General features: G+C 42.3%; 2 protein-coding genes across 3 annotated transcripts; both read right to left on the bottom strand.

The window, feature by feature from the left end:
- Positions 1-5,126: 5,126 nt before the first annotated feature.
- LOC127007414 (F-box/LRR-repeat protein 14-like) lies at positions 5,127-18,866 on the bottom strand. Of its 2 annotated transcripts, XM_050878406.1 has the most exons (11): positions 18,544-18,866; positions 16,841-17,032; positions 14,070-14,250; positions 13,161-13,720; positions 12,604-12,852; positions 12,273-12,429; positions 11,867-11,995; positions 9,616-9,725; positions 9,255-9,398; positions 8,704-8,890; positions 5,127-8,513 (listed from the first exon to the last, which is right to left on the bottom strand). In XM_050878406.1, exons 1-11 carry the CDS (start codon positions 18,568-18,570, stop codon positions 8,506-8,508), a joined length of 1,944 nt encoding a protein of 647 aa, XP_050734363.1. In that variant the 5' UTR covers positions 18,571-18,866; the 3' UTR covers positions 5,127-8,505. The 2 variants fall into 2 exon arrangements, with proteins under 2 accessions (XP_050734363.1, XP_050734361.1); XM_050878404.1 differs by having other exon boundaries at positions 5,127-8,890; positions 18,544-18,863.
- A 2,034-nt stretch (positions 18,867-20,900) lies between these two features.
- On the bottom strand, positions 20,901-25,200 carry LOC127007578 (uncharacterized). The gene is made up of 4 exons (XM_050878742.1): positions 24,671-25,200; positions 24,488-24,549; positions 24,263-24,371; positions 20,901-23,771 (listed from the first exon to the last, which is right to left on the bottom strand). Exons 1-4 carry the CDS (start codon positions 24,782-24,784, stop codon positions 21,618-21,620), a joined length of 2,439 nt encoding a protein of 812 aa, XP_050734699.1. The 5' UTR covers positions 24,785-25,200; the 3' UTR covers positions 20,901-21,617.
- Between the last annotated feature and the right edge of the window lie 116 nt (positions 25,201-25,316).

Raw genomic sequence — 25,316 nt, 5'->3', positions numbered from 1 at the left:
TTTTTTTACTCTTTTCTCTTTTTTTTTCACGACAATACGCCGAGTGAAATATAAACAAAGTCGGGTTTTTCTTTTGTTATGGGACGAAAAGTAAGTAAGTAGTTTAATGCAACAACCACGGGAGACTTTTATATATATTTCCAAGTTTGTGGTAAATGTGGGAAGCGAGCCATATATAATTTTACTTATTTTTCCCCTCTATCAGCCAGTCAACACGGTCGGGTATGCTTGCGTCATCTGAATGGAGGCTGCTGATTGGCGCATTATCGAGATCCCTTTATGAGGACCAATTAGAATGCTGAATATTCATGGAGTCGCGAATGCCCGCCCGCTGAGTGGCTGTGATGGAGGCGAGTGATTATTAGAGTGGCTGGCCCTTTCTTCTTCTCCCTCTTCCTCTCTTCGCTTTTCATTCCGTTTTCATTTATTTTTTTTATTCTCTCCGTTTCCGTTCCATCCATTCATTCATCGATTCGTCTCTCCGTTCTTCCATTTTTTTTCTTTACCTCATTTTTTGCTTCTCCTTTCTCTTTCTCTCTATTTTATTTTTTCCTATCTCCTCGTCGTTTATTCTCTATTTCATTACTTCCTCTATTCTTTTTCTTTCGTTTTCTTATTTCTATTCCTGTTTTTTTATTAATTTCCTTCCTCTCATTCTGTTCTTCCTTTCTTCCTTCCTTTCTTCCTTCAGTCCTTCCATCTTACTCCTATATTTTCTTTCTTTTCCTTCTTTTTCCTCTTTATTTGTCTGCGCTCATTTCTCTGCCCCTCTCTTATAACATTCATTTCCTCCTTTCCTCAAATTCTTTTTCTTTTACTTATTCATCAGATTTTCTCCTCTTTTCATGCTCCATTCTGTCCTCTTCATTCTTCCTTCCGCTGACGTGTCCGTTCCTCCTCCTCCTCCTCCTCCTCCTCCTCTTCTCCCTTCAACACTACTTCTCCTTGTCTTGTGGAGTGACTCTCTGCTTCTCCTCCTCCTCCGCCTCACACCTCTCATGTCTCCTCCTCTTCCTCCTCTTCTTCGTCCTTCTCTTCTCTCTCCATCTCTCCAGTAAAAAAAAAAAATTAAAAAAAAGATGGAGATCTGATATATTTTTTGTCTTTTTTTTATTCCTCTTGCATTTACACATTGATAAATAGATTGACGGGAATATAAATAGATAGATAGATAGATAGATAGGAAGATAAAAAATGGCGAGGTATATATTGTTATTAAACTGAATGCATATATATCACCCCAAACGTTTATCTTTACCTCCATATTTCTCTCTCTCTCTCTCTCTCTCTCTCTCTCTCTCTCTCTCTCTCTCTCTCTCTCTCTCTCTCTCTCTCTCTCTCTCTCTCTTCCTTCACACACACACACACACACACACATACTCTTGAATATGATAATAGGTAGTTTAGCCCCTGAGAACCGTACCATTGTGACAGGCTCTTAATTGAGGACACCGGAGCAACACAGTGCCAACCCTCAACACCCACGTAAAGGCGAAAATCCCTCCACATCCAGGCATTCTCGTCGCCCCTCTGGCCCCGCCCCGCTGCCGCCCTTCTCTCTCGCTGCGCTTTAAATGACTTAACAGACGAATTAATTAGCGTCTCTAATGAGTTTCTAGATTAATTAGCAAGCAGATTTGAATGCTCGCTCCTTCCTTAATTGACTTACTTGAGACAGGAAAAGTTGGGGTGGTGGTGGTGGTGGAGGGGGTGGTGGTTGGGGGGAAGGTGTAAGGGGTGGTGGAGAGGAACTGCGCTAGATTTTTTGTTGTTCTTGTTGGTGGTGATGGTGTTAGTGGTGATGGTGGTAGTGTTGGCAGTGTTATAATTAAAGAAATGGTGATGAGTAGGGGTGATATGTTTGTATTGTGGTGGTGGTGGAGGACTGCCTGTTGGTGATATGGAAAGGATGATGGTGGTGGTGGTGATAGTGGTCATGATAGTGAACTTTTGTTGTCTTTGTTGGCGATGGTGATGACGGTGGGGGTAGAGGCGGTGACTGAATGGGTGTTGGTGTGATGGAGATGGTGGTGGTGATGCTGGGGATAGTGGTGATGATACTGATCCTGGTTAGCGGAGTTGGTGTTGATAGTGGTGGTGATGGTAGTGGTGTTAGTGGTGGTGGTGTTGATGGTAAGGTATTGGTAGTGATAGTGGAGGTTACGGTGGTGCTATACGGGAAATAGTGGTGTTGGTAGTGGTGTTAGTGTTGGTGGTGTAGGTGGATAACAGTATTGGTAGTGGTAGTGGAGGTTACGGTGGTGCTATACGGGAAATAGTGGTGTTGGTGGTGGTGGTGGTGGTGGAGGTGATGGTCCTTCCGGCGTGATGGTGGTGGCGGTGGCGGTGACGTGGGGCGGAAGGCCATCAGGGTTATAGGTATTGTTAGGCGTTTTGGCGATTGGTTTCCCAGTTTTTATCTATCGGTTTCCCATTTTTTTTTTTTTCGTCCAGTCAGACCGAAAAGAAAAATGATAGCTATTTATTTTTTTTAATGCTCTTTCCGCACGGACTCCCATAAACTGTGTGCATTCAAACTTCGACAGATATATTTACTTTTGTTTTGTATCAATCTTTGCATACATGTCTATTTACTAAAGTTTGTATCTATCTATTTATCTGTCTATCTGTCATTCTATCTATCTCTCTACCCATGTCTGTCTCTGTCTACCTGTCTATTTGTTGATTTATACATTCAATTACTCTAGAGGATTACATAAAATTTGGCTATACTCTAGATAATTGTCACTCCAAATGGTGGTAGAATTAGCGGACCTTGAAGTGTCTCCATTATTTTAAAGGGAAAAAATCATCACCCGGCTTGCCCTGTGCCGCTTTCCTGCATGTCATAGGTCTCTCCAAACGTTTCCTTCCATTGGTTTGTCCTGTGCCTCGAATTTTAAGTCTCGGTGTAAATATTCCCTATACTTCTTAATTTCACCACACCATCTGAAATATGACTTTCACTTGGGTCCTCTTGTATGTATTTCCCACTGTGGTATTTCCCACTCCACCTGTTGTCCATCAATAATTATGTCCTGAACTTTGCCATTTCTTGATTTTAATTCTCTTTATTGTGTCATCTATTTATTTTTTTCTCTTATCTATTTGCAGGTTTTTTTTTTTCTTGTCCACTTTAATGATTCCTATTGTGTTGATCATTCCACTCCTCTTTGGACACTTTTCAGTTTCCTCATTAAAGATTCGGTTAGTGCAGTACTGGTTTGACGAGGCTCTGCATCATGAATATACAAAAAACGGTGATGAGAAGTTGTGAACTCGATGTGGCCTTTGGAAATACCTATCGTGAGAAATGGAAGAGGAGGTGGAGAAGGAGGAGAAGGAGGATGGGCAGGAGGAGGAATGGAGGGAGGCAGGGAAGGTGGAGTTTCTTCATCTGGAGGGGAAAAAGGAGGGAGGGAGGATGCATAACACGCTCAATTTGCTCTCAGATGGTATGACTTGGCAATTAACAGATCGCCTTCCTGCTCCCCTTGTTTTTCGCTCGCCTCACACAAATCATGGTCCGTTTCGCCAAGGTCGGCGTGGCTTCTCGAGTAATTCATATTCCCCGTGGCGCCGCAGGGCTCAGGGTGGTGGGAAGGAGGGAAAACGTGGGGCGTGAAAAGAGCAGCGAGTCAGAGCCAGCACACACGGTGATATCCTCCCCCAAAACTGTCGTTCCTTCCCTTGCATGAGCGACGAGGCGGAGGAATGGCGAGGAGGTGAAGGGGACGCCCATACCAAGCCGCGGAAAAGCCCAAGCTCTCGTGATCTTGAACTATAGCTTTTGAAAATTCAGAAATTGAGGTAGCACGCGCCTATTAACTCGATAGCCGGGCGACAGAGGCGTAACCCAGCGGAGGGGAGCACAGCGTTTCCAGCCTTGCGTTTCCCCACCGCAGGGTTAGCGCTTGGCAGACTCACGAGGCGAGGGCTGGGCGCCTTGGCCCGGCCGGCGCCTGCATGGTTATGATGGGTAATTCGAGTGGCGGCACCGCTGTTTTCGGCATGATAAAAATGGCCATTCACAATGCAAGGAATTAAGGCATGAATGTTGATGCTGGTGTCGGGCGGCGGTGGGCGGGCTTCCTCCCCTGCGTGATTACTCCGGCGAAGGAGGCGGTGCTCGGCGGTGCACCCGTCAGCCACACAGATGATAAAGTGGTCCCTCGGGGCAGCAGTGTATTGAGTGACAAGCAAAACCAGTATATTTATGTTCACTAATTACCTTCCCTAGGGTGGCATAACCCTGGAATCTGGTGAGTCCTTCCCTAGGGCCTCTGCAACCCTACGAGGGGCCAGCAGGGAGCGGCTAACCCTGATCTGGCCCCAGCCCGTTGAAAATAGTCAAGGAAGAAGGATTCGTGATCGAGGGTTCCGCCCTCACCTGAATATCATCTTGTAGGATTAAGGTGACTGGCCAGCCGTGGTGCAGCCAGATTCATGTGTCCTGAGGCACATCTATGGATACGTCGAAGGATCTGCATCCCAATGAAAAAAAAAGAAAGGTCGCGGCGATACAGAGGCAACGTCCGACTGAGAAAGAATGGGGAGGATTTCATGTGGGTGCTTGAAACATTATTTTGAAAAGCTGTAGGTAAACACGAGTCTCAGAAATGAGGCTCTCTGACCGGTGAACTCTTTAGCGGAGGCTGTTCCTGCAATGTGTGTGCGCCATTGTAACCTGTTTTTGTGTTTTTAAGGCCTTAAACCATATTATCTTGGATGGTACGGATCACTTTATTGAACAAAGTGATCCCCGCCTTCCTCTTTTCGTTCTATTCCCCACACTGCTGCCAGTCTTTTACTAGAGCAATATCTTTAGCGCACTTGAGACCGAAAATACACTCAATATCTTATTTCACCTGTTTTGTAGATACTATTGAATTTATTATTAAATAAAGAAATTTTGTTAGTAAAATCCCAACATTCTTTGTCTCATAAGAGCATAAGAGTATTGCAACGTAAGGAATCTGCAAGAGATCACTCGTCATACACGGGCAGCTCCTGTAAACAAAACCACAACCAGAGAGAGAGAGAGAGAGAGAGAGAGAGAGAGAGAGAGATCAAAAGGGGATAAGTTCCAAAAGGGAGACCAGTTTATTTCCTGCAATGATAAACAATTTTTTTTACCTTTTGTATTTTAATTCCCCAAATTACTATACATTCACATTTTTTCCCAAATAATTTAAGTAATACTAATACTCTGTATTCCAACCTTTAGAATTACTATTCTCTGTACATTAATCAGGCTAATTACCATGTATACACATTGTCGTTATTATTCTTTATATATAGATTATTTTTAACTACTCACATTCCTATTACCAACATTGATATTTCATAGACCACAGCCCAGGCACATCATAAACATTTAGACTTTACACTGGAGGGGATGTATAAAAAAAGATATTTGTTGATCTCAAATGGCAGTTTCAAGTAAAATATTTACGGTTACCAACACAGTTTTGAAACATGACATCTTACATAATCAACTGAACTTTTTTATTTTATTTTAGCAAGTCTTCTTTATTATTTTACTCAACAAGCAATTCATTATATTCAAGTTTCATCATGACTTTCCTCATAACATACTTAAAAAATTTGATAAAATTTTTCATTCATTTTTTTCCAATGATGTAATATATTTACATCTAAACTCAACATACTTTTTTCTTTTTAAGACAGCCCCCTCCACAAAACTGCCTTTTGAATGGTTGAACAGCATCATGTTTGAAAGTAGTACAAAGCATATCATCTCACCCTACATGGGGGTGTAGGCACTGCAGGTTGGGAACTCCTGCAGTAAAGAGAAGTAAGAAAGTTAATCTTGTTACCAGGATTGCATAGGTTACCCAGGAAATTTGGCAGGAAAGTAACAATCAGTTGACTACTTCACTATGTACCCATCACTGGTTTCATTACAAAATAATTGCCAAGCTTAATCCTGAGATCAAATCATGAGGAGGTATTGATATATTCTGCATACTTTATCTACATACATCTCATGCTCTGTATTCCATGGAAGTTCTTTGTAAGGAGTTGCCTCCTAGTGTCAAATTCAGGTGTGGCTTTGAATGGCACTGCTTCCTAATGGCTGGTGTCTGCTAACTTGTCTCCTAATGGCCAAGTTCCTTCTTGACGGAGTGGACAACAGATTCAGTTACCTGTTTTTGCTCCCCAGTCACATATTGTTCCCAGGGTACCAAAGATACTTCATTTTTCATACTCTTAGCATATAATTTCTTTGCCTACACACATCTTCCATCTAACTTCAGTCTGCTGTGCTTCTCTAGATAAATTATCATTGCTGATAAATTGCACTGCTGCTGATTTCCTTATAACTATCTTGTCAGTCATGAAACCCTTCTCATATTGTGTTGCCATGCGCCACATGTTTGGCATATTATTTATGAGTATTGAAGTACATTTTTTTGTAAATTTAATCATGTCAGTATACTGTTATCTATATTAGTAATATATAATATAAACTCTCTTGTTATCAGGATAATGTATGAATATCTCCTTTTGTTTCCGAGAAAGAGACTAGAAAGTTCTTAAGTGTAACCTGCAAGGTTTTGTTCCCTAGAACAGTATTTAAGATTATCAATAAAATCTTTGTCTTATTTGTTCCTAACATATTAAAACTTGCTTAGCAACCTCAGTAATAGAGTAAATCAATGATGTTTCCACTGAGAAACAAACAAACCATTTCATAACAAATAAATACTCCATTCCTTATTTACTTAAATTATGTTTGTGTTCCAGAGGCATCCAATTTTTGGTCATCATTTTCTGGTCCTTCAAGACATGAAAAAAAAAAATATATGTATAGCAGCTCAAGCATAGTACACAATATTTCAAACCTTTCACACTTCAAATTATCATGAATTCAGACAATACAGTGTGTACTTTTGCTGTAATTTAGTCAGGGTGCTTTCATACATCAGCTACTGATAAAATTAAATAAATAAATTATAAATAATCATGCCTAAGCAGGCCTGTAACTAGGAGGGCAAGAGGGAAGTAGCTGCCCACACTAAATTTGAAATAAGGACTAGTCCAAGTGTACTGCCATTGTTATAATTTCTTGTAGAGGCAAGGCAAGGAGTCAGGCCTAAACAAAAAGGAAAAAGTTGTTCTTGGAGAAAGAAAGACTGGCCACTGAAATGGGCCACATTACAAAATCATGTATCCACACACATTATTCAAGTAATACTATCTTACTTCCAAATACTGGCCATGATCGTAGGATCGCCACTACAACTATGATATATATTTGTTCATGTACATCTCTGATACTCTATTTCATCCAGAGCTCCATTCAAGAGGGTGAACATAGCTAAATCTGGGGGCCAAGTGCCTCAGTGGGTATGATGCTTGGCTTGCCATCAAGAGGTTGGGAGTTCACTCCCAACTCAAACAGTAGCTTCTTGATGAGAGAGGTAGTGCTGTCTTGTAACCCTGGCAGAACTATATGGTACATTGGGGGGAATTCTTTACTAAACTTATTTTAATCTATAATTTCTCCTGTTTATATACCTCACATCTCTTGTTAATTTATCTATTCTATCAATTCAACCAAATGGTGGTCTCCCAATGAATCAGTATTTGGTTAACTTCAACATCTCTTGGTTTGAAGCTTCTCTCATAGCTTTTAATAATATCTTACAACTCGTATCAAACTCATCAATCTCACAGCCAATCTAAGGTCCGAGGTCTGGATTTCAAATATACAGCACCATGAATTGTCCTTGGCTAAAATATATATGTATATTGTTTGTAGGGAAAAAAATACTACTAATTCGGACAACAATCCCAACAAAAACTGGACAGTATTGACCATTTTGATCATATAAACAAATGGCCACAAGAATTTTAGCATATTTCTCTCTCCTTTAACATATCTGATTCACAGTTAGAGACCTGAGAAAAAGCTGTAACAATGCGTAGGGATATTAGAGCTCTCACACAACTACCACTGCTGAAAGGGTAAAGCAATAATACCATTTACCGTTGATGAGGTTTCAGGCCCCACTCCACTGTCAGCACAGTGCTCCGCAGGGGCCGTCAACAATTATGATGTTAGCCTCAATAAAAATCCTCGATAAGCACATACGCCACCTCGCCCAATTTCTCTTTCACACTGAGTGCCCGAGTTTCAACTTCATTTTTCATAACTAATATTTTTTTAGATAATTCTTGCTTAAATTCATCCAATTTTGCCACAATGTTGGTTGCTAAAGATGCCTTGTGTAAGCATGGTGAACACACCCAGTTTATTTTGGGTATATTATCCTGCTTGACCCCTGTCAGATGAGCACACTTCACATGACACCACTTAGGGCACAAACAGCATGCAATCCACTTATCGCCTGAATAGTCTTCACAGACGCAACACATGTCTCTCAGAGTCCTGCTCCTGCTGCTCGCCATTGTCAAGTCAGCAGTTCAGGAGTGCACAAACAGAACATCCATCCGCTCCCACTGTCACTCACTCACTCACAATACTGGAAGGATAGACACAGTATAAGGGTGAAAATGAACTAACTGTCCAGTGTGTTACATAGAAGTCAGGGGCAAAGACAATCAAAAGCACTAGCAACAATCATCACTATCTACGCAGAAATCTCTTTTTTCTCAGTTTGAAGAGAGGCGGAGGTGGAGGGATGCGTGGGGCTGGAAGGCGAGGCAGCTCACCCAAACAGTTGTCAAGGTCCTTCTCCTTGATGCCCCGGTAGTGCAGGTTGAAAAGCCTTGGATTCTTGGCCTGGACCACCCTCACCTTCTCCAAGCTCATCCGGAAGCAATTACTCACATCCAGGTATTGTAAGGTGAGGCAGCTACTCAGGCTGTCCAGCGCATCATCTGTCAGCTTAGTGCAGCTCTGAGAACATGATGAATTAGCTAAAATGTGTAGTCAGGCTAAGCTTCATTGCATACTCTTATATACCTAAGAATCATATTATAAAGTTTATATATCACTCTTTTCACAAAACTTAGTCCATGGTAGGTGATGGTACACAACACTATGTGTCCCTACCAAATCAATTATATCAGTAATGCTTCACTGCCTCTGTACTTCCTGCACTACAAAGTACTGCCCTTTCCTTTGAACAGAGAAATGGATTACACATATTCTTTAGAAAACACTTTAATGCTAATCCACCTTGCTGGATTGTATGGCGTTCAAATAAAAAGTATGATAGCTGTATGTATCATAGACAGCAGCATTAGTGTTACCATCTTACCTGAAGGTCTAATGTCTTGATGCGTTTGAGGAAGTGAACGATGACAAGGACCACCTGATCACTGGTCTGGCCACACTCAGCCAGCATCAACACTTCAAGGCTGGGGCAGTTTTGGGCCATAGCCTGCAGCCCCTCTTCCCCTACCTGTAGTGGAGGCATGTACTTAATCCAAAGGTCCAGTTTCCTCACATAAAAAGGTATATACACAAATGAAAAGAAATACATAAATCAACAAATAATAATGGTATGTCTATGAAGAAAAAAAATCTGCAGTTTCACTATAGTATACATTTTTGTGTTGTCTGCTTAGATACACATGAAGAATGAAGGAAAAAAGCATTTTTAAAGAAAAAACACTGACCCCTTGGCAGTAGGAGAGGTCGAGGTATCGTAGTTCCCTTAGCTTGAGAGCATGGACCAAAGTGATGTTTGTTACCCTCTTACATCCACACAGATTTAGCTTCCACAATCCTGAGGGAGGAACACATTGGAATTTATTGTACCTTAGTAATGCTGTGGAAAATTAAGTGGTGTGATCAGGTCCACACCCACACACACACAGGAAGCAGGACATAACTCCTAACTAACACCCAGCACCCATTCACTGCTGGGTGGACTGGGGGCAGGGATTAAGGAAACTGCCCATCCGTCTCCACTTCACCCAGAAATCAAAACCAGGACCTCTTGGTTGTGAGGCAAGCGCACTAACCACTACATAACAGAGCTCTGTACCGCAATGCAGAGTTCTGTGTACATGTGCATGTATTAACCTAGTTGTATTTACCTAGTTGTAGTTTTACAGTGCCTGGGCTTATGCTCGTGTGTTCCCGTCTCCATATCTGTATTTGTCCAGCTTTTCCTTAAAGTTGTGCACACTCTTCGCCAATACTACATCCTCACTTAGTCTGTTCCAAACCTCTATATTTCTTTGCGGGAAGCTATATTTCTTCATGTCTCTCAAGCATTTTCCTTTCCTCAACTTTTTACTGTGCCCTCGTGTGTTGCTGACGTTTCTTCCTTCTCTAAGTAGTAACTCCTCATTGTCTACTTCTTCCATTTTAATCAATAATTTATAAATTTATATTAGGTCTCCCTTTTCTCTTCTTTGTTTCAGTGTTGGTAGGTCCATTTCCTTTAACCTTTCTTCATATGACAATCCCTCCAGTTCTGGAACCATTTTCGTTGCCATCCTTTGTATTCTTTCTAGTTTTTTTTAGGTGTTTCTTCTTATGGGGAGACCACACCGTTTCTGCATATTCCAATTTTGGTCTAATCATAGTGGTTATTATCTTTTTCATCATATCCTTATCCATGTAGTAAAATGCTAATCCTATATTTCTTACCATTCTATATGTATCACCGAGTGCCCTATTGACATGACTCTCAGGCTGTTGATTATTCTGTATTGTCACTCCCAGATCTCTCTCTTCTTGAACTTTTTTTAATATTTCTCCATCTCCCATTCTATATGTCCATTTTCATCTCCCTTCACTCTTTCCCATTTCCATTATTTATGACATTTCTTCACAATGAACTCCATCTCCCATTTCATACTCCAGTCCCAAATCTTATTCAGGTCCTCTTGCAAAATTTCATAGTCTTTACTGTTTTTTATATGTCTCAGCAGTTTTGCATTGTCTGCAAACAGGCTCATATAACTGCTTATTTTCTCTGGCACATCATTTATATATACCAGGAAAAGTATTGGTGCCAATACCGATCCTTGAGGCAATCCACTATCTACAATTCTCCATTCCGATTTCATGTCGTTTACCACTGTTCTCATCTCTCTTCCCCTTAAGTAACTTTCCATCCAGTTCTTCATTTTCCCTTTCAATCCTCCTTTATTTTCCAGTTTCCAAAGTAGTCTTGTATGTGGAACTTTGTCAAAAGCCTTCTTCAGGTCCAAGTACACGCAATCCACCCATCCATCCCTCTCCTGTATTGTGTCTGTCACTCATGTGTGTGTGTGTGTGTGTGTGTGTGTGTGTGTGTGTGTGTGTGTGTGTGTGTGTGTGTGTAATTCACTCATGGTCTGATCATGTGTTGGACTCACGATCAGCAGCACGTACCTTCCTGGAGAGAGCTTTGGCATTCATTAGTCACTCAATAAACACAGCTGGGACCTAACATACCACACACTCCATCCCCCTGCTCAAGAAGAGACAGTATCTGCTCCTTGTTGGCAAAAAAAATCTTTTGGGCTTGAGCAAGCCAGGTTGGCAAAGCCAAGATGCAATCCTCTCTGAGAGGCAGGAGACAACCTTGACTGATATCCAGCGCCCAATCACTGTTGGGTGGACAAGGGGCATGGATTATAGGAGACTGCCCATCTGTCTCCACTCACCCAGGAATCAAACCTGGGACCTTTCAGTAGTGAGGCAAGCATATTAATCACCACACTACAGAGCATTTCTGTGTATGTGTGTGTATTTACCTAGTTGTGGTATACAGGAAGCGAGTTACATTCATAAGGTTCTGTCTCCAAATCATCCTTTGTTGAGATTTATGATAATACCTATACCTAAAAATAAATGGTTCTTACTTATGAATAAAAAATTAAGTTGTTAATAATTATTTTTCTTGTCAGCTAAATTTATGAGGAAGCATACCCTTGAGACTTGACAAGCCGTACTCAGAAGAAGCGATCTGCTGCACATTTTCACATAAATATTTGGTAACTTCAGCCTCCTGGCGTATGGTCTGTTCTGCTCTTGAACCCAACGTGATCTTAAGAGGATCTGAAATTGGAATTTTTTTTAATTTAATGCCTCACATTACCAACCACATTACTTTTAAGCCATTATGATAGGGGAAGTAAAGGTATACAATTCAACCTCTGCTGCTGTTGTAAGGGCACAAAATAATTAGGCATTATGCATAACACAACATGAAAATAGTAATCTGGAGGTCTTAAAAATAATACTCATATTAAAATAGGAAAGAGAAGATGTCATGTATGAAAATCAGTATCCTTAAGGACACCCATAGATATCAGGACAATAGAAGGCTGTTTACCTGGATCCCTAAGACCAAGGCTCTCGAGAGACAGACCCGTTCCCTGCGCTGAGGGGTCATTTTGCCCAAGGCCATGTCCAGCCAAGCCAATGTCTGACACAACAGTGCACCCATTCATGTTGAGAATGTGAAGCTTTTTCAATGACTTACATATAGCCTGCAATGAAAATATATACTTTCTTTATCATTTCTCCCTCTCACAATTAAATAATGAACAGAAATAAACTTAAAAAATATTAATACAATGTAAAAATGGAAATGGAAATTTAGCTCTTTTGCATTGTTACGTAAATATGATTTAACTACACCATATTAAAACACAGTGACTCACCTGTATACTCCTGTCATTCACACCTGACACACACATAGAAATATCAAGGTGTGTCAGGTTGGGTGCCACAGTGGCCAGGTTGGCAATCACTCTCCACTCAAGGGACAATGATGCCAAGTTAAGGAGGTACAGGCTGGGCCGCACTTCCTTGCCTATTGCCTCTTCCACACTGTCTGAGCCGACAGACTCCAAGTGAGAAATATTGAGCTCCTCCAAACACTTCAACTGACTCAGGTTTCTGATGCCATTCTGCAAATGATTGAACATGACATCAATTCCTCTGGAAGGCACCATGAATCTCACCTTGGTGAAGCCGTCTATTTAGCAGATACGAAGCTTGGACACACCAAAGTACAGACTCCTCTAACCCGACCACCACAATGACAGAAATCTTTGGAGGAGATGTCAGAACAGATAAACATATATAGAATAATTGAAATAATATCCATCATCACCAGTTATAGTTCAAATATATATCATTTGTAAGAAACAGATGTCACCACCATTACCACTCTTATGCATACTCAGAACCCATGCAACAATGAACAGCCCAATACCTCTGTGATGCCTAGACATCTTCTCAGGTTTAACTTCTTGAGGTGTGGCAGGTGCTGACAGATGGCCAGCACGGCGTAGTCTGTAAGACGCGAACACAGGCTCAGATCTAAATCTGTGATGGTCTTCTGGTTCTCACACAGGAGCTGGATCCCACTCTTGGTCATCTGGTCACAGGACATCAAGTGCACCGACTCCAGCTGAAGCTTCGGCACTTTGGAGAGGTGGTAGATGCCCTCGCTGTCAACTAACGTGCGGCCAAGACTGATCTCCTTCAAGGTAGTAGCTTTCTCCTCAATGTATTTCAGTATTTGCTTAAAGGTGAGCACATGATCTGAAATAGTCACCCTGCCATCTTCAGGGTAAAATCTCTTGTGAATGGCCTCATGGAAGGAGATCTGACAACCAGCCAGAGAGAGTTTCCTGAGAGGACCTACCACAGAGATGATGCGGCTGAAGAGAGTGTCAGTAAGGTAGCGGGAGCAAGCCAAGTGAAGGCGAGTCACTTTGCGTAGAGAGGCAGATAACACCTTGATGTCTTCTGGGTTGCTGAGCAGAGTACCTGAAATATCTTGAAAACATCATTTACCATAGAAAGTATATATTTTTCAGAAAAAATGACAAGTAACAACATAATCATTATATAATATGCAAGCAACAATTAAAATTATAGCCTAAATTATGTACTATTGATAGTGCTTCAAAGTTATATTGCCAGTTAACAGGTCAAGGTAGAATATAGTAATGAGAAAAAAGTTGCAAGAATGACCAAAGAGGCAAACCCTTGAAATTATGAATCATGAAGAATTACTATAATTACCATGCACAGAAAATTTACAAATATCCAGGCATGGTGTATTTAGCTTGAAGTGAAAATAAGCAACAAATCTGTGAGGAATACAAGGATATACCTGGCATAAGGAGGTGAGCCATGTCATCTAGCCAAAGGTCTTCTAGGGAACTACACTGTTGCAACAAGCACACAAAGTCCCTTGGGCTGACCCCCACACCCCCGAGCCTCAGACTCTGCACAGCCCCTGAGGCCCTCTCCCATAGCTCACCAAAGGGACCTCTCAGTGTCAGGTCAACCTCCTGCAAAGCATCACTACAGTAAATATGGTTATTATACAAGGTACAGAAGGCTAGAAAAGGGAAAGGAATGGTAGATGAATGAGATGATGATGTTGTGGAGAATATATATATTTGTATTACAGTAATCCCTCTCTACTCACAAGAAAGCTATATTATACCAGTAATACACTTTTTTGACAGTAAAGGAGGCATCTCAAGGGCACTATAAATTTTAAAAAGACTACTAAGCACTGTTCCTGCACTTCCCTCCACCCCATTTTGATATAATAGCAAGATTAGAGGTTTAGCATTCAGTTCTATATTTCCCTTTGGGTGGGATGCTTGTTTAAACATGTTGAGTTGTTTGGTCATTGGCACAAGAGTGGATAAAACAGTTTGTTTGGAAAAAAATCATTCATGAACAAAAGAAGAGAGTCAGAGGTACATACAAGAAAGCCCTGCAGAACACCACTGTTGATAGGTTTAGGGGTAAAACAGTGATCCTCTACCACAGCAGGAGTAGATCAGCCTCAAAGAAAACTGGAGATGAAAGTACAGAGAGGGGGATAGAATGCATAGGAGGTATCTTAGAAAGCAGAGATGTGGGCCAGACTCTGTCAAAGGTCTAAGGTGATTGCCAGAAGAGGATGAAGAGGAATCAGTTTTGAAGGCAAGAAGATCATAAAAAAATAGAATGCCTTTTGTGGAATTTGTACTGTTGATCAGAAGATTGGAAGATGATACCTGCTTAAGAAATTTCCTGTTAATAGTGGCTTAAAAAGCTTAAGAAAGACTAGAGAAGAAAGTGAAATTTTGAAAGGTTAGAGTGGTCACCTTTCTCAGGCACAGGTTGTAGGTAAGTATACTCACAGCAGGAAGGAAAAATAGATGTAGAAAGGCAGAGGTGAAATAGTTTGACTAGGCATGATGTCAGAGTAAGAATGATAGGAGAAACTTGATTGGGTCCTAGGTCTTTTTAGGCAACATAGTGTGACTAGGCATGATGTCAGAGCAGGAATGATAGGAGGAACTTCATTGGGTCAAAGACTTTTTGAGGATTCAGGCCAGAAAGGGCATAGGTTAGTATAAGAAGGGCTAGCATGTGTAACTAATACCCATCTTTGCAGTAAAGGAAGGGACAATTATGTAAAGCATGCATATTAAAAGTGCTCTACAGCTTGTTTAATAATAGTTCTCAAATCTGAACCACTGTTTCCCAAGCTGTCAACCCTTGGGACTACTGAGGGAGTCCTTGATGCCACCCAACTTACCCGACCTGAACAAGTGTCGGGAGCCAATGTAGAGGGAGCGCAGCCGACAACAGTAGGACAAGAGGGCAGCAAAGTGCTCCTCAGAAAGGGTCAAATTGAAAACCCCCAAAGAGTAGATGTGAGGAGCTTGTTCCCTCCACATTTGTTTCAGAGCACCAGAGAATGAGATATCTGTTTCCTTCCATTATGTCATGTGAAATCAAGGACTTATAGTTGCATGCATTTGTAAAATCCTGAAGCCTAGCAATTTAATATATGAGTAAACTATGTGTGATCTAAGGAAGACAAGTGCAATGCTGAGGACATTAATACAACATGTGGCCGACAAACACACTGACCCTCCTGAAAGAGACTTCGTGAGCCATTAAGGTTGAGGACTCGGAGTTTCTTGCAAGGCGTCAGGAGCCTAGTAAACTCAGCCTGACCCATGCCAGTACTGTGGAGACTAAGGGACTGAACCTCACTGCCCACCCTCAACCACCACTCCCCCCACACCCCACACGCACACAGATCCACCTCCTGGAAAAAGCAAGGCCTTGTTCAAAATGAAAAGTATTGTGCTACTCAAGTAAAAGTCATGAAATATGGATTATGACACCTTGCATGAAACTTAGAGGGTGGCCAACCCCTTTCCTGCTCACCTGACTGTGATAGTGTATGTGAAATTATGAACTCTATAACCTCAAGATGCTAACATTCATGAAAAGTCATAACTTATATTCATAATAAAATGGTTTCATATACCTACACATATATTAAAATTATTTGAGTTGTATGTCTACCTGAAAGTAATGTAAATGAATTCAAGAAACAAGTATATATCTTAAAGAGTGAATACATATAGGTATAGATCTAAGATAAAATTCCACTGTTTTAAGATATGTGCCAAACTCATTTTACTTGTAAAATCAAGTGCATGGCAAGAAGTATTCCTATCTGTTATGTGGGTGATTAATTGTATAAACTGATTATAAGATAAAATTATCTGAAAAAGCAAACAAAACAGGGCTAACATAACCTGCAGTGCTTACAGAATGATGGTTCCATAAATCAGAATGAATAATTTTTCTCCCAAACAGTTTCAACAGCAAATGGCTCCACAATATTCCTACAATGGTATGCTATGGAGTGTAGCTTTAGATTATTGACTTTTTGGCAAAAACTCTGTTGTTACATATCAAGCAACAGCCAAGAATTATAGTTCACTGTGATGATTTATTAATACATATTCCTTAATCACTGCCATCCAATTTTGATGAAACTACACTTTCCGTTATTAAATATGCCAGTACAGTATTAGTGTAATGAAATTTATTACAATAATTAATGAGTTATCTAACCTTGAACACCCAGTTGCGATATGGGACAGTGGAGTCCTGGAAGGTTTCCACTGCTGGCGTGGCATCATCTGTTACCATGATGGTGACCCGCTCCGCCAGCAGGATGGACGCCGCCTCCCTCCATAGCCGGGACACACAGGAGACCACCAGCAGGTCACTCACTCCCAGGTATGAGAATAGGTTGACCAGTGTCTAGAGATTCATAAGAATGACAAACAAATAATGTTGATGTTCCACATCATTTTTTCCTGTCTGTTGTGCATTTATTTTTCACATGTTCCAAGAATTAATTTTCATAAGAGGCACTTCAAAAAATATACAATGCCTAAAGGAGGGTGGGGGTATGGTGAAGTGCTATGGGTGTGATGGAGGGGTGCAGCCATGTATTACATAACTTTCAGATATTGTTTTCTCATGTTTCTTGAGAGATGTGCTTAAAAATCATAAAAGATAGTAAACATATTGCAATAGACTTTTATTACATTTTAGTTTACAAAAAATAACATAATTAAAGGTTTTGAGTATAAGATATGATAGGAAATACTATTTGGTGTTACAAAGCATGTCAAGAAGGGAAGGGGGTCAAAATTGACCTAATTTTAAAATGATCCCTAACATGAAGGGCACCATTTGATATGAAAAGGCTTTGATTTCTGCATAAAAGAGGAGGTGGAGAAGGAGGGAGAAGCTTATAAGGGTGAATGTGAATATAATGGAGGAAGAATGGAAGAGAGAAAATTAAGATCATTCGTGAAGGGAAGGTAGACAATTTAGTTATTTTTGAAACACCTGAAAAGATGTGGTGTGCTGAGGTATGAAAATGAGTTGCTGGAGGACATAGATTAGGAGGAAGAAAGGTATGGGCAGGAACTGGTAAAGGAGGAGGGAAGGAAGGGGTGGTATAATGATCTGCTCAAGAATATTGGCATGATACAGTAAGATTTGGATGGGGGAAGAGAGGATGGGTGAATATGTCCAGTGAATGAGTGTGGCAGAATAATAATGCGTGGGTACAGACAGCCTGTAGTAGAAAGATCGGATAATATCGACGAAAGGGTAGCCACCTCTTGCGAAGTTAATACTTACAGTATGGATCCTTTTTTGGCCCCTGAATGCAGTGCAGCAACAAAGGACTTCCTGAAAATATGATGCTGACCCGCAAAATGTGCATGGTACTTTGATACCTACACTGATATAATCCTGATATACCAAAATCTTTCAGTGATTATTGAAGAGAGGGTAGCCTCCTAATTTTGAGACACTGCTTCACTGTTATTATGATAGAATTTTTTTTCTAGAAATCACCAAATGATTGACTTTTCAATGCCTGACATGCGCCCACCACTGCCCCCCATTATCACTGGACCACATAATGGACCCAGCCCCATCGCATAACCTACTTGATGGAAGGGCTTCACCCCCATGATCTAGTTAATGGGGGACTTTGCCCACCATGACCTCCCCTTACAGGGGGGCTTTGCCCCCCTCAACCCTCTTATATTTTCAGGAAGTCATTTGTTGCTGCACTGCATTCAGGGGCCAAAAAAGGAGGACAATTTACGGTTTCACCCAACCAACGATTTTCTGACGTGGTTCATGTTTTTCTGGTGATAGATGTAGTGAATTGCACGATTTTGTACCCAAGCTGCCGTGACAGACCAGTGTGAGCAAAGCAGTTAATTAGTCTTTCCCTTCACACTCACCTCGAATGGCAGGGCGTTGATGGACATGGTGACCTCTCGTGGATAGGCAACATCAGTAATAATCAGCCAGGTGCAGGAGGAACCCCCAAGTCCTTAGGCCATCGTGATAAATCCCTCCATTATTATTAGATCCACGTGCTCATGGTGTCACTGTAGCGCATTCCTTCGTTCCAGCAGTCTTTGAGGACATGTGTAATTACCCGGCTCACTGTGCTGCACGGCTAATGAAGGCTTTTTTGCAGCGTGAGCCAAGGTGATGAGTAAGGCACCGTTGCAGTGACTGAATGTGTAAGAGTGCACGAGATCAGCTGACCCGCAGAGGTGCCACTTACGCTTTTACACTCATAGCTGCCACTCTTTTTATATTGCTTGCATATGAATAACGATGACAAGAAGTGTTTTTGGGGATATGTCTTAACAAGTAAAATACCTATGAAGCGACTTGATTGTGTAAGCATTAGCTGTTACGCGGGATCAGCTGACTCCGAGGTGCCCATTCATATTTTGCACACGAACTGTCACTCATAGAAGCACATGACAGCAATAAAAAGAAGGGTTTTCTTACTACTCCTACTACGCTGATCTACTGAATTACATCCTAGCCATAACCCTAGAGTAGTCTATCTCGCATCGCCGCTACATCAGTCATTGTAACGCTTTTCAAGTGTTAAAGAGTGAGACAGCTGAATGATGACAGGAGATAAGACACGCCAAGGTCAGGGTTGAGGGCCGGAGGAGTCAGCCGGGGAATGAATGAAATGGAGGCGTTTTCACTTTACAACAAGCAGAGTGCGTAGCTAGGGTGAACGGGGAGAACATGCAAGCCCACCAACAGTAGGCCTATAGTGAGGATCGACGGTCTTGGTATATGTGTCACTGGTATAGCTATAGGTTCCTTGCACGTACGTCACATATATATCCCTATCAGTCTCAGTATCACTAGGAGCAGGACTACTCAACTATTATAAGCAAAGGGCAAGTTAGACAAGTTCAAATGTATGCAGAGGTCCGGATAAATGTTGTAACTGGACCCCAGGCTCAGGGGTAGAAAAAATATAATTAAATAACATGAAGGTTCTGGCCATGTTTGCTTGCAAGTGTATATTTCCTGGACTGACTGCAGGCCCTACAGTCAGTCGAGGAAATACACTTGCAAGAATACATCGCCAGGACCATGTTATTTAACTATATTTTTCAACCTCTGGGAGTTTCAGAAAGTTCGGATTCGGACCGCGGGCCGCCAGTTGAGGAGCCCGCCTAGACTCCCTACTATAGTAGCTAGAGGATTCAACAAAAGTAAAAGGTAAAGTTGGGTGCATACGCTATAACTGCACGTGGCTACTGAGTTCATCTTTGTCGCATTGGCCTCACAGAGTTATAGTACTCTATAACTCTGTGATCAGCCATTTGAGCCCGTGGTAGGAAGAACCCCGGGAATTACCCCGGGACACGGGCCAGCGTGAAGTCCGACATTGCCACAGTTTAACTTCCGTCTTCCCCAGCCTGAGGTACCTGCATTGGGGAAATACTGATAGAAGAAATAAGATAGAATGAGAGGCAACATAGCGGACAAGGAAAGTATATAGTGGATCCAGGGGGGGCACCTGGTCACTTGCCCCCCAAAAAACAAATATTGCAATTTTTAATAATTCTGCATGATTCAACTTCTTTCAACAGAAGACCTTCTCAACACTCACCAACTCTCCTTCTCTTACTAATAGTCTTCTACCTCTTAAATTCCGCCGCCATGTTGCCTCCCTTTCTATCTTCTATCGATATTTTCACGCTGACTGCTCTTCTGAACTTGCTAACTGCATGCCTCCCCTCTCCCGTGGCCCCGCTGCAATCGACTGTCCACTCTAGCTCATCCCTATATTGTCCAAACCCCTTATGCAAGAGTTAACCAGCATCTTCACTCTTTAATCCCTTACACTGGTAAACTCTGGAACAGCCTTCCTTCGTCTGCATTTCCTCCTACCTATGACTTGACCTCTTTCAAGAAGAGTGTATCAAGTCACCTCTCCACCCGAAATTGACCTCTCTTTTGGCCACTCTTTACTTTTGTCTGTTGTGGGAGCGGTGAGTAGCCGGCTTTTTTCCTACACTCTTTTTGTTGCCCTTGTGCCGTCTCCTTTGCTGTAAAAAAAAAAAAAAAAAAAACATCAAGCCATACTACTACTACTACTACCACTACTACTACTACTACCACTACTACTACTACGACTACTATTACTACTATTACTACTGCCACTCATTATATATATTAAATTATTTACTGCCATAGAGAAAGAATATGTATGATTTGGATAGCGAAATAATGCATTTGCAAACTTTTATTTTAGGAAAGTAATATGATAATGGCGCTTTTCAAAAAAGCCTACTTACTATCATTACAATGTTTACTTGCGCTATATTTTATTGAAAGTCAGACAGTTAGATTTGTTCCCACTGGTCTTAGTGTTGTAAAAAGAATTCAGTGTAATAAGCTTGTTTGTCAAGTCATGACATACGGATTAAAAGGTTATGATTACATGTACAGAAAGTGTTAATGTTATATAGCAACACACACACACACACACACACACACACACACACACACACACACACACTCACATACTATTTCATGATTCCCAACTTCCTGGTCTATATGCGCCTCATTTTAAAGCCATTCACCTTCCCCGCACCAACACTCATTCTTCACAGCTGGAGACTAACGCTATTTTCAAAGGTATTGATAGCTGGTCTTCCATATGCTGTGATTTCCATCTTGCCTTTCGATACACTTCATGACATTCTTCTCCCACAACTACATTCATTTATCACAGTACTGGGAGACTAACACAGTGCTTACGTAAGATTATGATTGTGAGTTTTCCATCCTCCCTTCTCCTTTGTTGTTTACTTGCAACAAAAAACTATCAATCAATCAATCATATTATTACTACTTTCCTTTTTAGTATGTGCGTATCATGACTCGTTCTCCTTTTCCAACACCCACAGGCACTCCTCACAAGTCAGGTCAGGCTATCACAGTTCTCACACAGGTTCCTGATAGTGAGTCTTCGATGTTATGCTTATCTTCCACCCTCCTTTTCGCGTTCCTCCTGAAGCCTCGGAGCCACCACGACAGGAATGGCTGCTGACGGGTTTTCTCCACACACCTGCGGGCTGGGCTTAAAGTCTTTCATCATTGCTACGTCATTGTTGTTCCTTCTAACACTTGACTCTCCTTTTCTCCGATGAAAGCCTACCATCTCGTGTCCTCCCATGATATCCTTGTCGCCAGTATCCATGCCAGACCCCCACAGTGGTCCCTTCCTCTCTCTGACGTGTTGGTGATCTGTTATCTTCTCATTATTTATTGTGTAGTACCTCAAGTCATCTGGAATGTTCTCCAAGTATATCTCTTTGAACTGTGAAGTGTGTGTGCCTCCTCCTGCACCTTCGCTTTCCTTGCTGTTCAGGCCATTTTCTCCTCTGAACTTTTTAATTTCTTCAGTCTGTATATTTTTTCTCTGATCTTCCCCGTCGTTTGACTGATAGGTTACTTCTCCATGCTCAGTTGTTATTGCATCATGAAGTTTATGATCTTGTTTCGCCCTCTCTAGTCGATACTCATCACTGTTTCCCTCGATCTGCATAGTGTTTCCGAGATTTAGAAACAAGATAGTTTCCTCGTCTTTATTCCAGTTGCTGTTCACTTCAGCACTTGAGGTGGAGTCGACTTTAGGGTCTTGAGTATTCGTAGCAAAGAAATGCGAACTTGGTTTGGACCCTCCAGGATTGTTCATATGTGTGCCTTCGTGAGGGTCCCCTCTGTTCTCGGACTGGCCTGGATGTGACGGTGAATGGTTGATGCCGTGCTGTGGCTCAGTGATATGTGCTCTCTCCTCTATCGGCGGTACAGTAAGGGATGTCGATGGAATGGGGGGATGCCGGAGCTTAAATTCTGGAGTCATATGCTCTGTTGAAACATCAAAGGCTTCATTTAGTTCAGAACCGGTGTTTACCGAGGAAAATAAATTAGGATTAATATGGGCCGTCTCGGCTCCACCATCTTTGATCTGAGAAAGACCAATAAAGTTTTTGTTGCTTTTGCTTGATACGTCGGGAGATGCTTCGCTGCTGAAGGTCTTGTCTGTTTGTATCCTGAAAGTTTGACGTAACTGGTGCATGGCTTCGTTAAAGCCGACAGAGGAGGAGGCTGGACTCTCGTTATTACTTTGAACAGTGGGGTTTGCGCTCAGTGACATCGTGCTTGTGTCTAGTAAGGGGTGACCCGTGACTTCGTGTTGCGAGTTTACGGGGAAGTGATTAACCTGGGAGGTGGAAGACGCGGGCCCAAAGCCTGTCTCTAGATCTGTTTCGACAAGTGGTTTGGGGGTGTCGAGGAGAGGGGCTCTATAGTCGTTTAGCTGCATGATATTAAGGAACTTGAGGGATGAGGTTTGGTTGACAGGAACGGAAAAACCAAGTCGCACCTCGAAGGGTGGATGCTGGCCCTCTATCCCCTCCTTCAAGCCAGTGTCCACGAAGGTCCTGTCGCCCCAGTTACCTGAGTCATCCTTGGGGTGCTGAGACGGCAGCGTTAGGTGTTCAGATGGCACCTTGAGGCTCTTGTCCATGTCAGTGAGGAATTCCAGTCCCCGAGCCAACGTAACTCCTCCTCCTTCCCAGTGACTTGGTCGATTGTTGTGGACGAATTTATGGAAGCTGAACGTCTTAATATCGCTCTGAGACGGTTGTGCATAGTTGTTCGTGTCAGTGCTCCCCTCCAACCACAAACCTCTACCTTCCTCCTCCTCCAGCTCTGGATCCCCAGCGCCAAACACTGGGGAGGGATTCAAGCCTCTAATGTTCAGAATTTCAGGCGTTGTCCCCGAAAAGACTTTCCGTTTGTTTATCTTTTGGTGGCGGGATTCACCATTCCAGTCTGTTATTGACGGCCTCTCTGCATTACCAAGGACGCGACGTTGCAGCTGTTCCATAAGAAAGCTTTGCCACTCTGTCGCCACAAGCTCCTCAAGGTTTACCCGCGCCACGAGCCTTCTGGCCACGCGCCCCAGGATGATGTCCGGAAGTGTGAGTGGGGTTGGGTCTGTTCTTGGCCTCTGCAGAGGTTTTCTGTGGAATTGATCATTTCCTCTATTTTCTTTTGCAGTCGTTACAAGTTCTTCATAGGGTTCATTGTTGTTTAGCAGAGATGGTATATGAGATCGGAGATGTGCCTGAAAGGAGAAATAACCAATGTGAGAATTATTTGCAGAATTAAGTTAGTGAATGCTGACACTTTCTAGCATAGGTAATATGATTTTATGAGTGCGTGTTCACCAGGGTTTCAATCAAGGTGTCTAAGGGATATCACTATGCTATATTATTTCGTTTCTAGACTCCAGTATGATAAAGTGATTTCTCCTATATCATAGTCACGTACATTATGGTGGTTACTGGTTAGCATGGTTAGCTATGAGTCCGCGGGCCAGTGTTTGAATCCTGGTCCGGGCAGTCGGCGTGTAGCTGTTCATCCCCCACTTCGGGCTAACCGATAAATGGGTAACTAACTTGGAAAACCTGGGGAAGGTATAGATATGGTAACCGCGGATATGACATCTGCCGTGACCCGCGGTAATGGGTTCTTACCCACCGCAACGGAAATGAGCACCGGGGCCACTATGGTGTGGCAGCTATGGCGTATGCCCCCAGTTTTACTTTTACTTACCATTCGTCGAAGTCTGCCATCCGCGCCAGTCGTTGAGAGACCAGTTGCGTCTCCCCTGCCATGCACAACTCTGGGGACCATAGAAGACGTGTGTGTCCATACGGGGAGACTGTGGGTAAACGATAAACCGACCACCTCGAGAAACAATAGTTATCAATCAAGGTTCATAAAAGATTATCATTTATGTTTGATGCAGACTTGCTGTTGAAGAAAAAATGGACCAACCTGGGAATGGCTTCAAGGCGCAGAGCTTTGGAGGGCAGTAACACCGATATGAAGGACACAACCTAAAAAATATATTTCAATTAACAAACTTGCGGGCATGTTTTTGTTTATTTGATAAACACATACACTATAAGATTAACATAAGTGGACGGAGCATCCACAGCTGTACATTTTTCAGCATACCAAGACCACCAGTGAAGTGGCCCGCATCCTGACGGGACTGCGGGGGCGAGCGGGGCTGCTGCTGAACGACCCTGGACAAGCCCCTCCGTTGTCCGACATGCCAGCACAACACATTCAGAAACATCTACATAACATTATTGGCAGCTTTCTTCTACAATTTGACCGCTATTCCGATTGCACCATTGCCTACTTCGGGTGTACTCGTATGTATGTGATTTAACATGACCCGTTGATAATAGTAAAGGAAGGAGACGCTGGTTTTGTCTCCGCCGTCAGTCAGCCTTTGTGGGAGGAGCGGTGCGTGGGTGCGGGGACGTGGGTGAGGATGTGACAAGTTTGGGGAAAGTAACAGACGGGCGTGGTTGTGGTATTTATATATATGCAAGTGTAGGTGGCCTGCGTGCATGGAAGAGGGAAGTAGAGGTGTTCAGGCGGTGTGACGGTTGTAACTCACTTGTAATTAGTGGCTCTTCGTGGCAATTACTGTTCAAAATATTGCTGATCATTGTAATTCTTTTGCCATTTCTCTTTTCTCGCTACCACCACCCCTCTCTCTCTCTCTCTCTCTCTCTCTCTCTCTCTCTCTCAGTTGGTCTAACACACACACACACACACACACACACACACACACACCTGCACGCACGCA

Source organism: Eriocheir sinensis, chromosome 35 (genome assembly GCF_024679095.1).
Source record: "Eriocheir sinensis breed Jianghai 21 chromosome 35, ASM2467909v1, whole genome shotgun sequence".
Lineage (NCBI taxonomy): Eukaryota > Metazoa > Arthropoda > Malacostraca > Decapoda > Varunidae > Eriocheir > Eriocheir sinensis.
This window is presented reverse-complemented; position numbering and strand designations above follow the sequence as displayed.

Excerpts from the sequence above, each read along its gene's own strand:
- LOC127007414 (XM_050878404.1), bottom strand. The coding sequence starts at position 18,570 with ATGTCCATCAACGCCCTGCCATTCGAG. Across the intron at positions 14,251-16,840 it reads ATCGCAACTGGGTGTTCAAG|GAGGTTGACCTGACACTGAG; the intron begins GTTAGATAACTC and ends GATGCTTTGCAG. Across the intron at positions 13,721-14,069 it reads GGCTCACCTCCTTATGCCAG|GTACTCTGCTCAGCAACCCA; the intron begins GTATATCCTTGT and ends AAGATATTTCAG.
- LOC127007578 (XM_050878742.1), bottom strand. The coding sequence starts at position 24,784 with ATGTGTTGTGCTGGCATGTCGGACAACGGAGGGGCTTGTCCAGGGTCG. Across the intron at positions 24,372-24,487 it reads CGCCTTGAAGCCATTCCCAG|TCTCCCCGTATGGACACACA; the intron begins GTTGGTCCATTT and ends GTTTACCCACAG. Across the intron at positions 23,772-24,262 it reads ATGGCAGACTTCGACGAATG|GCACATCTCCGATCTCATAT; the intron begins GTAAGTAAAAGT and ends TTCTCCTTTCAG.